The 15059-nt window shown below is 29.2% G+C and overlaps 2 protein-coding genes across 6 annotated transcripts in view; both read left to right on the top strand.

Moving 5' to 3' along the window:
- The window catches only part of LOC100161936 (modular serine protease), an 18584-nt gene extending 13490 nt beyond the window's left edge, over window positions 1-5094 (top strand). For 3 of the 4 annotated variants that reach the window (XM_008186979.3, XM_029485860.1, XM_029485863.1), the window contains 2 exons: window positions 4029-4185; window positions 4800-5094. In XM_008186979.3, the coding sequence (XP_008185201.1) occupies window positions 4029-4185; window positions 4800-4984 (342 nt within the window). In that variant the 3' untranslated portion in view covers window positions 4985-5094. The remainder of the gene's footprint in view (window positions 1-4028; window positions 4186-4799) is intronic. The other variant, XM_029485862.1, reaches the window with a different exon arrangement.
- LOC100159991 (legumain) overlaps window positions 1-15059 on the top strand; it is a 521349-nt gene that overhangs the window by 104946 nt on the left and 401344 nt on the right. The window lies entirely within an intron of this gene.

Genomic DNA, 15059 nt, shown 5'->3' with positions numbered 1-15059 from the left:
AAAAATGTGGGAAAGTCGATTTCAAGTAGACTTGACGACAAATTTAAATCTGTTTTCAGAAATCTTATCGCTTAAATAGATCAATTGAAATATTTGGCAAAAAACAAGTCTAAAATACTATGTCGCGCGTGTGTTAGACAAAAACAGAAAATCACGGTATCGAATCCCCTTAATTAATATACGTATCACTTATATTTGTATGTAAGAGCATATACCGTAAAGTATGCATAAATATTGGCAAGTTACAATATATGACTTCCATAATTCACAGCTAAAGATAAGGATATTGTTGCCATTTGCATTGTGTTTCCTGTGATTTTATAAAATTCTTCTTAGCTATAAACTCGTTTAATGCACCCTTGACACAGAATATACTTGTTTCACTATTCACTTCTATTATTTTTAGCATTTAATCCCCTTTTTTTTTAACGTCATTTTTTATTTGTTTTCATTATTGTTTCATATCATAAGCTATTATTGTAGGATATGTACAATGTGGTTATTTTTCTCAAATTTTAGATATATTATATCATATTTGAGATTAAGGTGATTACATGTATCGTATACTGATACATGTAGATAAAAAAACAACATTTTTGTTTCAGCAATTAATGCCATGACCATACACGTTTAAAAAAAAAATGTTTTTATACATATTATCAATTCCGCACACAATTATCTAAAATCAAATTATCGTTTTGGCACACACCAGTTATTCATATTGAAAGAAAACCATAATACCAGTGGCGTATTTACGAGGGGGATAGATCCCCCCCTTGACCTTAATTTTTTGTAAAATTAAGTTTACTTATTTTCTATATTTCTCAATATGATACTACTTTTAAGTTTAGTAGGGACCTATATCTGTTTTCTAAATGTTCTAGATGTGGTAATTTGTCCGCTTTGATATAGGTACTATACGCCACTAGTCGTTCGTGGCATAAATATCTGAAAATAAAAACATTTATCTTTATAATGGTGGTATGGTATACTATATTTTTGAATTGTCTGCGAATTATTTTTCATGCTTGAGTGTTTATAATAAACCCGATAAATATTCGGTAAATAAAACAAAATTACCACGAAGACTGTAGATTTACCATAGGGCATGGGTTTATTTTTAGTGACTGAAAACATTGTATTCTCTTCTGGGTTACATGCTTTAGATGTTTGTGATAAACAGGTATATCCAAATATTCATGAACTCTTGAAAATATTTTGTACTTTGACTGTATCAACTACTATACACCTGAACGATGTTTTTCAAGTTTTTACTAAGTATTAAGTCTTACCTAATAAATAGTATGACAGAAGTAAATATTTTATCAATTTTCCTAACTAATATTGAATAATAACTATAAATTAAATAGTAATTTTTATATACTGTTTATTATAACCGACTTAGACACTTAGGGCCCGTTTTACAATCAAAGCTTAAATTTTACCAGTAGAATTCCGCGGTTTAACATTAGTTTAACTATTTTAATACGGACCCTTATAAGAGGACGGTACACCCGCGTGTGTTGTTTCTGCCTTACACACGCACGACATAGAAAATTGTCGTTCACTATTCTCAATAGTGAGCTGTTAGTTTTGATACTAGAGTGAATCGACCTCTTATCAAACTTTTAGGTAAGAACATTAAGAAAAATAAGGGTATGTGAAATATCAAAAATTAAAAATGCTCATACCTCGCTTGAAAATTAAAATATTAAAACTCGCCCACGCTAAAACCCAGATAATGTTCTTAACTAAAATTTTGATAATAGGTCATTTCACCCTATCGCCATCAAAACCAACTGCACACTATTGATAATAGTGAACGACAATTTGCTATGTCATGCTTGTGTAAGACGGAGACAACACATACGGGTGTAGCATCCTCTTAATGTGTTGGCTTTATTTGCATGTCACCGGTCAATACAATAATCATGCCAGATAAGCTTATCGATGAACTAAGCATCCAAAAAAATAAAAAACAGGATTTTGTATTATAACTATTTTCTTTTTTTATCGTATTAAACACGGGATTGTCGTTACTCGTTAATATGAATTTATAATAAATGCTATTAGTTACTATACAATTTGTGTTAATTCTTATTTAACTTTGATCCACACTAAACTCAACAAGTTAGAGGATTTTAAAAATGTATATTATATTCTTATTTATTGAGTGTGCCTATTATTATATATTTCATCCCCCCCTATCAAAATTCCTAAATACGCCACTGCATAATACAATCGTAAAAATTAAACTTTTGGGATTATCCGAAAATTCCTATGCTAGTATATTAGTAGTAATTTGTAGATTTCTCGTTTCTCGAGATAAGTTTTCTCGTTTTAATTTTACAGATTTTAGTAAGAAGTCATCAACATATAGTGTGATTGTATCTCTTTTCGACTTCACGTATAATTCTATAATAGCCAGTAGTATATTATAAGCATTTAAAATTCAATTTTTGGCAACAATTATCAAATTTAAAATTTTAAAATTAGTTTTTAGTTAGAAGTTTATAAAATTTTCAACTTTTATAGCTAAGGATTACAAATTTAAAACGAGGTTCCCCGTAAGTAGTTAATTCTGTAACCAAAAAATTAAAAATTATAAAAATACAGTTTTTTATAGTTATTTTATGTTCAAATTTGGACAAAATTACATATTAGGTAAATAACCAAAAATAACGATTTAAGTTATTTTGTTGTAATTTTATAATATTATATTCAACCTACCTACTACTGTATTAATAATAAGTAATAACAATATAAATATATATATTATATTACATAGAGGGGAGTTGTTAGTTGAAGTTGTTAAGGGTAATCTCTGAAACTATGGAACCGATTTCGAAAATTCTTTCACCAATAGAAAGCCACATTCTTTGTGAGTTTCATAGGCATAAATTTATAAATAAAGGCCAACCCAAGGAGGTGCTCGAACAGGAATTTTGAGATTTACGTTGGACATTTTTGTTTAAAAATGGTTGCTATTGGCTATAGGTAGAAGAAATAAATAGTAGGAATTAGTATTAATTATTTTATTAGTTACCATTGGTTATCGGGTAGATCAGGTACAAGCATGCCTGAAATCGAATATTCACACATTGATTACAATGGCTGAGTTGCACTTATAAGTTATAACCACTGATCGCGGCGTGACTACTTGACATGCTATCGCACATTGTCCGTGGTCTGACATAATCGGATTGCTTACCAGAGTGTATGAGCTGCACTTACTGCATCAAGTTACACCCAAAAAGAGTTGATCTATCACAATTTTTTTAAGATTTGTCATTTGTATGGGTAACGCGGGATCAGCTAGTATAATATAAAATATACACACTGATAAACCGTCAGCACTCTCAATCGTTTTTCGTATACAATGATAATATTATATCATTGAATTCCAATTTAATACCTTCAACTATACAATGACCCACTTGCAATCTACTGTACAGCAGAGCGGCATCCATTTACCCACCATCTTTTATTTCTATTCAATTTTATATATATTTATTTTACTTTAAATTTAACTTAAAATTTAAATATTTACTATTGTCTACAGATCATATTTTAAACTACTCCGACACCCATTATTATTATGGGTGTAATTATTTCTAATAATAATTTCAATTTCAATTAAATTGTTTTAATTTATTTATGATGAGTTTTTGAGATGTATTTATGTTCATTTTTTTTTTTGTATTTATAGCATTTCTCATATTTTAGTGCAATCTGTGTGTTATTTAGTTATACATAACTAAAAAATGTAGGAAAACACTCATAAATAATTAGTTTAACTTCTTGGTAAAAATTTAATTTGTTAAATGCAGGACAACTTATGAGGAATCATGTATTAAACGCTCAAATCTTAAATACAAATTGATTAATTTTATTAATTGATAACTAAAAATAAATTGCGAATTTGTATTCAACATTCCCAACAATCACATAAAAAATTATTAACATTATTATACCGGCACTTTAATTATTATAATTGTAAATTGTACAACTGGTTTATACTTTTACAGGTTGTTGGTTGGGGAAGAACGGAAAAAGACATTCCAAGTCCCATTTTATTAGAAGCATCTTTACCATATATCAATCATAGTACTTGCCAGAAAATGTTTACAGGTGGATTTGAACTATTTGTGACTATTGATAAGTTTTGTGCCGGTTCTTCAGTGGGTAATAAAATAATTTAACGTTAATCATTATTGTTTTAACTATTTTCACTTATATTTATTGGACATTGAATATCGAAGGTAGACACTTTTAAATATGAAGATATTAATTTAATTCTTATTAAATTAATGAATTATATTTTACAATAATTAGTCTAAGAATACAAAATATATTTCTATAAATGACAAATCTACCAAACAAACTATAAGCTTAGGAGGTTCGCATATTTTTGTTGCACCTATTGATTGTTTTCATTATTGACATACGCTAAAACTATAACGCATTGACTTCGTACTTGAGTTCTTTTTTAGAAAAATTGTCATTGACTCACATAATAGTAATAACCTAGCAGTGAATCATTGAAGTTTTGATAATCACACAATATAATAGTTTTAATACGCAACAAATGTAACCAATAATAATAAATATTGTGATTTGAAATTCATTGAGTTTCACATCTGTCATATGTTATAGATAGATACTATAACACATAATATCTTTGTAAAATAGTAGGTATTTGTTAATAATTTTTAATTCATCAGGTAACTCCGTATTGTACTTGCTACCTAATAACAGTCATTTGAGTAATTTAAGTATTGTGAATAAAATATGTTTAGTTTCAGGACAATCAGTGGGTCGGGGAGATAGCGGCGCTGGATTATGCTTTTTCCACTATGATTCTTATTATTTAACCGGAGTAGTGAGTGTCAAGGATCCAGATTCAAATAAATATATCGCAGTTTTTACAGAAATTAAGTACCATATTCAATGGATTCGTGGACTGTATACAAGATATAACTAAGTTCAATAATATTATTGTACCTAATTTTATTAAAATAATGTAATACAATATTCTGTTATGAAAACACACTTAGCGACTCCGCAATAAATAAAAATAACGATACTAAATTATTTTGGCTCAAAATTAAAATATTCTTTATTCAATTGTAATTGTGTTTTAATGAGAGAAATAAAATAAAATGGTCTGTAATGGTAATGTGTTACTCAAAGACTGACTGTTGCTATGTACGGACCCCTCTACTCCGTCCCTACACATAGTCATACTTCACAGCATCGGATGTACTATGGTATCACGTAAATAGTTAGGTGATGTCACCGCTTCACATAAAACCTTGGGGGAGCAATACTATAAACGTTAGCAACAGTCTCGGCGTCTTCCAACGTCCAGATGACAAAACCAAACCGTTAAGAATTTAAGATATCTGTGAGAACTCCTCGGAGCACAGTAGATTCTACGAATTAGATATTGGCACCGTGACAAGACGACCGCGGGTATACTTGGTCATTTTACGAGACCCCACACCGACCAAAAGCACATCTTGTACAAGGCCCCCTGGACTGTAAGAACCAACGACGCAGTCCGCCAGGGATCTAGTAAGAGAGGGGATAGGACTGTATAAGAGCCTTATAGCAGCGGGCCAGTATTGAGACGTGATTTTGCCACCGTACGTACACACTTCTGTACCTCTTCATTCTTAATTATCACATGTTTGTATTACGACTTAAATTATTTTCGTTGACGAAGTATTACGGGACTTAGAGAAAATTCGAGTAATCGCTTATTTTCTAAGAAACTGGTTTTTCTTCGTTAATTCAAATAATCTAATAGTATTTTAACTTTAACTTGGCTTATATTTTTACAATTTTAAATAAATAATACATCAACCCACAAATTGTTGATCATTGACGCTTCTACCATCATCCCATCTTATCACCATCTCCTGTAAGTCGGGTGCACGCAACACTGTTACATGTGCGAGTCCCCGCATACAAGCTGGTCGTCCGGTCAAAAACGTTTATTCCACAGATTCCTTAGACCACCGGTATTATTCTCGTATAATGAAGCGAGTTCCGCTTGTTGCCGCACACGTAATTTCGAACTAGACATTTCTGAAATTTAAAAATCAAATTTTATTTTTTTAAGAGGGCTTATTTTTTTACTTATGCGTGTAGTATGTTGTGACGGCGGCCTTGTGTGTATTTCCACCACCGCCGTTGCCTAAATTCTTCATAGGCCCGGCCTGGTTTTCATCGATTCTCCCTCCAACAGTGCTAATTTTCGCGGCCACAGCGGAATCATTACGTTCGTGAAGTTGGCCCACCTAAATACTGCAATTGTTTTTAAATCTATGCAATTGTTTCGCAAGTTAATTACAAGTAGGTATTCGCAGGTCGATCTTTAGAATTTGTAAGTTACTCGAACGACCGCTACAAGCTTTGAAGTCTTGAAGTTAGACCATCCAAGTTATCCCAGAAGTCTCAAATAGATATCAAACGAAAGTTAATGATTAGCAAGTATTTGCAAGTTCAATTTCTATTTCAGTGGTTTAAATAGTCAAGGTACTGCTTCTAACGGCGAATTCGTCTACCGGGATACCGGGATAGTTTCCGGTGGGCAAATCCTTGGGCCGATGTACTTGGATTTCAAATTGTTTGATAATATTTAACTGAGTGTCTACGTTGTTTGTTGTCGTGTACTCGTATCGTGATTTTCAATGCCATTTTGACTGCACTAAGTACTTAGTATAGATGAGTTAATTTATATTTTTTTTTAAACCGTCAACATCTCAATCAAAAATGTATGTCTTACGCCTACACTAACAAAGACCAATATTGTGAAATTTATGTACTACAAAATATTAAGTTGATTACACGTCGATACGTATTAATAATAAAAAAAAAGTATCTACCTACCATGTTGACGAAATTGTATTAATACATAATTATATAATATAGAAAAAATTATGTTTTTAGTAAATTCAACAAGGATTATTATTACCTATAGATAATATAAATAATATCAATATGATAGATAAAGGTAAATTACAAGTATATAATAAAAAATAAAAATGTATAGGTATTATTTAAATCATAAATATAGCTCAATCAACTTTTAGATTGACCGAAAGACTTGCACAATGTTGAGCTGGGGTGTAAAAAGCTATAAAATAAAAACAGTTTGACTTAAATCAGTTTTTTTTATATTGGATATAATTATAGAACCAATATTAGGTATTAATAGTTTAGGAATATTTTAATTAAATATAAAATATAATATTATGTGTCAGATTTCTGTAATGCAACCTGCAGTTTAATTATTATTACCATTTAAATATAGACGTATAATCGAATAATCATACACAAAATCTGAAATAATATGTATTAGCTTCGGGTAGATATATTTTGTTATTACTTTACTAGCGAAACTTTTTTTTATTTAGATGAATATAGTAGTAAATATTATACATGAATTAGGTATAAAGCTTTTACAATTTAAACATTTATTTTATAGAAAAACAATATTTTCAATCATCATAAAAAATCGATAACAATTAGGTAGATACTTACTTCCGAGGTTTTTTTCATGAATATCTAAGCAATTTATACAAGCAATACAACATGAATACAATATTATATAAAATAAAATGTTATATGGTGTATCGATTATTTTCCTTATAAAATAATTATTTGATGTCGATTAGCACTGATGCAAAAAATATAAATGTAGATATATTATCTTATAGATAACAATACAATTTTAATGATATTATAATATTGTGTATTTTTTATTTTGAATAACCTATATAATTATCTTATTTGCATCGTGTTCATTATTGTATATTCAAATGGAATCCTATAAATAAAAAATGTATACTAACAGAAGTCCATCCAAACAAGGGGGTTAGGCTTGGAATTGACCAAAACTATATCATTAAGGAGTGATGGGTGATCTTAGAAATCAGAATATTATCAATTATGACTTAATAGGTAACTAACTACAATCATTAAGATTTTAGTTTTCTTAGAATAATATTTTTGAAATTCTAAGTATGTTTCCAAACATTTTTGTTGTATTAAAAATCAGTGTAAGCTTTTCCATATCAAATGCCATACCTGAACGATCATTTTCAAAGCTCATAATGTTGTTGTAAAATTAAGATTAAGATCCACTATATTGCAAACTAGTCTCGAAAGTTGTTAACGAGTATATTTTATCTACAATTTGTAAGCTAGATTTTGTCACGTATTATCGCTCGCAATAATAAGAAGCGGTATGTAATATAATAGTAGGTATAAGTAATCTACAATGTATGCGTTTGACTGCCATTCGCCGCGTAAATAAAGAGAAATATTTTACGCGATAAATAAAGTATATTTTTTTATAGTTAAAAGATCCATACAGTCCATAATTTAAATTCGTAAATCATCATTGATCCTTCGACCAGGATATAAGGAATTGGCGATATTCGTGAATGGCAGTCTAAATTAAAATTCACATAGTATCAAATTTAAAACGTAAAATAAGTGCATGCATGAAAATACTCAAATAAATAATCATTCATTAATCCAGTCATGTAGCAGAATAACGGTGAAGTTGTGGAAATGAGAAGAATATTGGACATACCATTGGAGCACGAAATCCAACTTCAAAGTAGGAAAATTGTGGTAAGTCGCATCCATATTATTATAAATGAGCTCCTTCCTAAAATATACTATTAGTTTTTTTTTATAATTTAATAAAAAAAATAATAAAAAAAAATATAAATATAAAATAGGGAGACATGCCCGAGTTATGTGCCTTGAAAGTCCGTAGAGGCCAATTTAAAGCCCAGCTAACAAGATTTGTAAACCATCTGGAGAATATTGACAAAAATAAAAAAATAAAACGGACAGAGTTGAAGTGCCGTCTAGAAAAGACCGAGGATGTTTGGCAAGTCCAATGTGCAATCAAATTGTTACTGAACGATGAAAAAAACAAAGAAGCAACGACCTACTGCGTGGAATTTGAAGAAACATATTTTAAATCCATTTCAATGTGTGAAGATTTACTCTACGAAAGAAAAAATAAGCAAATCCAAAATCAAGGTAATGTCGACGTTATGGGTGGTAACATGCTTGTTCCGGTTCTACAGATGATGATAATTAGTGGTAGTGGATTTTGTTGTAATAATTCTAATGCGCCAATACAACTAGCGGCAAAAAGTCTGCTGACATTTTCGGGTATCTATAGCAGTAAAGCTTATTCCAACATATTACGACATTTTTGGGGTTATGGTACACAAAAACGATCGAATAAGCGATATTCAAAGGTTTTTCCATTTGCGCGCTTCGTTATCAGGTGAAGCGGCTGAAGTCATACAAGGCATAGAGACGACCGCCGCCAATTTTAGTACTGTTTTGGAAAGTTAAATTGCCAGGCATAATATTAAAAAGGTGCTTATTCAATCACATATTAGAGGTTTGTACGAATTATAAGTGATAACCGAAGAATAAAAACAATTTCGAAAATGAATTGATAAATTAAATTGTCATATCAACGCATTAGAGTCCTTGGTAGAAAATCCTCAAGACTGGGGATCTATGTTAATTCATTTAATTACGAGAAAATTAGATATTAGCACAATAAAAGCATGGGCAACAATTGCTCCAAAAGACGAGATACCACCAATTCAAGTGCTGATATAATTGTTAGAAAAACGCTTTAAAATAGTAGAAACTGTTGAATCGGTATCAGAAATATCGAATTAAATTAATGAATATTAAAGAAAGCTCGGATTCGAAGGCAAATAAGAAATCCAATAAAGATTAACCCAAGGAGCAAACGCGGCTACCGATATGACTAAATGATACAATTGTAATTTACCACATACTTTTTATAAGTGCCCTGCATTTCTAGCATTATCAGTATCCGACAGAAAAAATAAAGTAAATAATGCACTAAAATTTTGCAAAATATGTATACGTCCGCACAATTACAAAAAATGTTTTGGTAGAAAATGTTTCAAGTGCCATAAATTCCACAACACGATGCCACATTTGAATTCGAGCAAGGACGGTGAAGAAAATAAAAACAATACAATGACAACAGGTAATGAAAATAGTAACCCAAGTCGTTCCGATAACGAAAACGTATCGGTCATATCCAGTGTTCGGACATCTAGATAAATTTATCTAGATGAATATCTAGGTAATTATTTGTTCATCTTTTATCTTATCTAGATAAATAGGTACAAGGTATCTAATTACGTTCACCTTAGATAATTTTTTTACTTATCTAAATAAATTCATCTAGATACATTTTTTATTGATAAAAATCGTGAAATTGTACAAACGCATTTTAAATATTTACACAGATTCTCAACCAATTATCGCTCGCAATAATAATGAGCGCTATGTTATATAATAGTATAAGTAGGTAATCTAATGTCAGTATGCGTTCGACTGCCAATATAATGAGCTAGGTTCAACAGCAAACACCGTAAGTGATTCTTGGGTACAGGAAACGAGGTCAACGGTGAACCAATGAGCCAGCCAACGAGATATCACAAAATACGATCCGGCAAAAAAACTGCGCACACGACGAATAAGAAGACGAAATATCTACGGGAACAGTAACAGTCTTATTCAAGACTTACCCGACTATATTTTATTCAGTGATACCCCCTTGGCAGTGTTGGGTAGTAATGTAACGAAGATAACGCATTAGTGTAACGGCGTTACTTTGCTTGTAACACGTTACGTAATTTCATTAGAATTATTTCTAAGTAACGAAAATGTAATGAAAATTACTTTTGAAATTTAATTTCTATAGAATAACGCATTACAGTTTCGAATTATTAAGTACCTACCTATCTATTGCGAATTGAAAAAAAATATATGTATAATGCGGGTATTATTATGTTTACCAATCTAACAGTTAATTAAATTTTTTATTCCTTTAAATAGGTTTCCTATGAATAAAGCTTGTGTGGAAGACTAAATTTTATATGATCCCATTAACTATACAGGTTTTATAAAGAATTTGCTTGTTCAATTTGCCTGCAGAAAATTATTGCCAAGAAATTTAAAAAAAAAATTTATTTTTGTAACGAGAAAGTAATGAGTTGCTTTTCTATTTGGAAAGTAAAGTAATTTCATTACAATTTTATTTGAGTAACGAGTAAAGTAACTTAATTACATTTATCTCTTAGTCACGAGTAAAGTAACTTAATTACTTTTTAAAAGTAACTTACCCAACACTGTCCCTTGGTACAATCCGTGCATATTTAGTATGCACAAAATATATTCCACGTATTGTAAGTAGCGCCGCAATGCCGCATTAAATAACTGGCCGAAGACATAGGGATAAAAATCCATGGTGACCACCTAGTAGGGCCTCAACAGCTGGAACAAACCCTCCTGCACCATAAATGTTAGCTAACAAAATAATATATCAACATTATTTTAATAAAAAATAAGTTTAAATAAAATATGTATTTTTAAACGAAAAGGAGGTGTGAGAGATAAGTCTCCTCTTAAAGTTAAAATGAAAAAAATGAGTTTGGGGTTGATTTATTGTCGACCAGCTTTCAATGAATACTAGTTGCTAATATACGAAACTGAGTATTTAAAGTAGTAATTGTAGTATTTAAAATATTTTATCATCTTACTTTCACAGTGTACATGATTCAATATTTAATTACAATATTATAAAAAAAAAATGTGTACTTACCTATTTTTCTAGCTTTCTCTAGCCAATCATCTACATCGCCATATCTCTCTAAATTAAAATAATTACCTACATTGGTTATTGTGAAAATTCAGCTGATTACAAAGAATGTTAAAAACAGTTTAAGTATGAGTGTGTGACACATATATTATAATTTGTGCTGCCTTAACGTCCCCACACACTGCAGCAGTTGGTGAAATTTAGGAAGAAGAAACTAAAGTTGACGTTAATTATAAGTATAAATCACACATCACATGGTTACATTAAATAGACCCAACAAAAGTTATTAACCGATAACTTCATGACGTGTTTCTCGCATTGTACTGAAATCGTTGGTTCTTTAATTATTCATAGTATCGTATTTATATATTTTACATTCATAAGAATATTATAACACCATTAGGTATAAACAGTGAATGATATTCTATCAACAATTTTTTTGATATCCAAATATTTAAATTAAATACTTGCGTCCTTCTATGTGTTTCATTAAACCTTTTACAACCATTTGGTCTGTAATGATATTTTATATAACAATGAATATTAATTATAATATTTATGAAATTATAATCCGATATAGGTATTATATATAAATATTATTAATTTAATGTTTATACAAATATAAAATTAAACGAGTTCATATAAAAGTTAAATTAGTTATAGGTACCTACATAAGTATACCTACGTTACAGACTCACTTACAGTAATTATTATATATTTTCATCATTCACACCAAGATGTATCCGGTTATAAATATTAATTTATTTAGGAACATTATATTAAGTTTATTGTAACAAACAATAAAATAAATGGTTTTACAATATATAAAAAATGTTAACATGTTTACTAAAGTTTAACTATAATAAGGGAGTCGAAACGTAAGAACTGTAGGGACCTAATCTTATTGGAGCTTATTTTATTTACATTTCAACTGAATTCCGAGACACTGTATCACATTAAGATGTGGAACCCACTGTATATAAACATGTGTAATGTATAGTCATATAGATATGTTGTTTAGTAAAATTTAATATTTATACTTACGGACACACCTATCTTGATCTTGATTGAAAATAATATTAATGATTAGTAAAAAAATATTTTTTATTTTAATAATTATGAGATTTTAAAATGGTTGACTTTGAAGTGGTCGTAACACGTTAAGCCCAATTTCTAGGGTATTATAGTATAGATACTTAAATTCGTATTCAGCCGAATACATTTTGTGATGTTAGTTTTAATATTAGATAGAATTGACCTGAGTTATTTAATTTAAATACAACCCTATTATCTAGGGCAACTTATATGTGTTTACTATACCAAAAACATGAAATTCTCAAACAATTTATCGTAACCGTAATCTTATTTTGAATATTCATATTATATTATTTTTTTTTTCTATGTATTAGATAAATTAAGTGGAACATAATAATATACTTCTTTTCTCGTCATTTTATGAATTGTTGTGACAATTATGTATATCTTTCCTATAATTCCCCATAAATAACTATCTGTGATCTATAGTGTACAAAAAAAATTATAAATACAAGTACTCACCAGAAACAGGCTCACCGATACATTTATCGTTATCTTGATTCAAAATAATATTAATGATTAGTAAAAAAATTATAATGATAAACCTAAGTATTCTAATATTTTCAGAACCCTAGAAAATACAAAACAATTGTGCGTAAAAAATAAAATAAAAAAATTATCGTTGCCTAAAATATTTTCAGGCTTGAATAATAAAAAATGGGATATCATTCCCAATATGATCAAATTTGTATCTCAAAATACTTTTATAAAAATTAAAATACTATCACTATCCGAAGAAAAAGATGACAACCTTTTACAAAACTATGGAAATATATATCCTATCAATGACTTTACTGAAAAATATTATTGGTAAACAATTTTAGCATAAAAAATAACTTAATCATCAATTTTAAAGATAAAAACTTAGAATTAAATAACGATGTCTTATTACCTATGGATAGACTATGGTACAATTATAACACACAAAGCAATATTAATAATATAAGAACAGAATATAATATAACAAGCATAAATGACAAACGAAAATATTATATAGGAAAAATTACACTATAAAATATATACCACCAAAAAATAAAATAATTATTAAAAACTTCGACGCAAACACAAATATAATAGACTCAAGTTACGTAATAGAACCACTTGAACGATTAAGCAAAAACAAGCTTTTAGCTTTAGAATCATCCATTGTTAATAATGAAGATACCTATAACTCTTTACAATTTTTCAAATCTTAACAGTAATAATCCCGCAGGAATGACAATAGCAAATATCGTAAAAACGAATTCACCAAGTATAAAAGAAGAATAAGCGGGAATAAAAATAAAAACAATGTATACTACTAAGCAAAAACATTATGGCGATGAAATTATTAATGAAGTCGCAGATACACAAGGAAACGTAATCAAAATTTCTCAAGAATTAAATAACACACAACGTAAAGAAGCCTTAAAACTAATTAACAACTATAAACACTTATTCACATCAGATCCATTAGATATAGATTTTGCTAACATAGAACCATGCAAAATTAAATTAAAATCAGATAAACCTATATTTCAGACATCATTTAAAGTTTCCCCGTCACACAGAGAAAAATTTAAAATATTAATTAACCAAATGATAGACGCGGACATTATTGAACCAAGTAGAAGTAATTACGCAGCACCTGTATTCTTAATTCCAAAAAAAGAAAAGGGTGAATACCAATTCTTGGTAGACTACAGATAACTGAACAACGAGGCTGTAGCCCAATACCACGATCACAAGACTTCTTTAGAAGTTTAAATGGAGCCAAATATTACACTTCTATTGATATTGCCCAAGGTAATTTTCAAATACAGATAAAACAACAGGACAGAGATAAGACAGGATTTATTACGGCTTTTGGATTATTTAATTTTAAAAGGTTTCCGCAAGGATTCAAAAACTATTTTTTCAAAGAATCATAAACAACGTGTTTAGCAACTCTTTATATAAAACCATGATATCGTACATTGATGCCATATGTTTTTTTGGAAACAGTTTTGAAGAAGCTTTAATTAGATCAGAACAATTTATATTAGACTAGAATAAAGAGGCTTAAGACTAAAAACAAATAAATGCACATTTTTAAAATCAGAAATAGAATTACTCAGCCACACAGAATTTAACATATTTTTATTTTCATTCAAGTTGTATTAAAAATTAAAATTGTATATTATTTTTAGTTGAAAAATAATATTAAGGATATATTAATTAATAAATATTACCTAATTAGTAATTACTAATAAATTACATTATTTATACAGTGGTCGCCATTTATAATGATCAC

This window comes from Acyrthosiphon pisum, chromosome X (genome assembly GCF_005508785.2).
Source record: "Acyrthosiphon pisum isolate AL4f chromosome X, pea_aphid_22Mar2018_4r6ur, whole genome shotgun sequence".
NCBI classification, from domain to species: domain Eukaryota; kingdom Metazoa; phylum Arthropoda; class Insecta; order Hemiptera; family Aphididae; genus Acyrthosiphon; species Acyrthosiphon pisum.
This window is presented reverse-complemented; position numbering and strand designations above follow the sequence as displayed.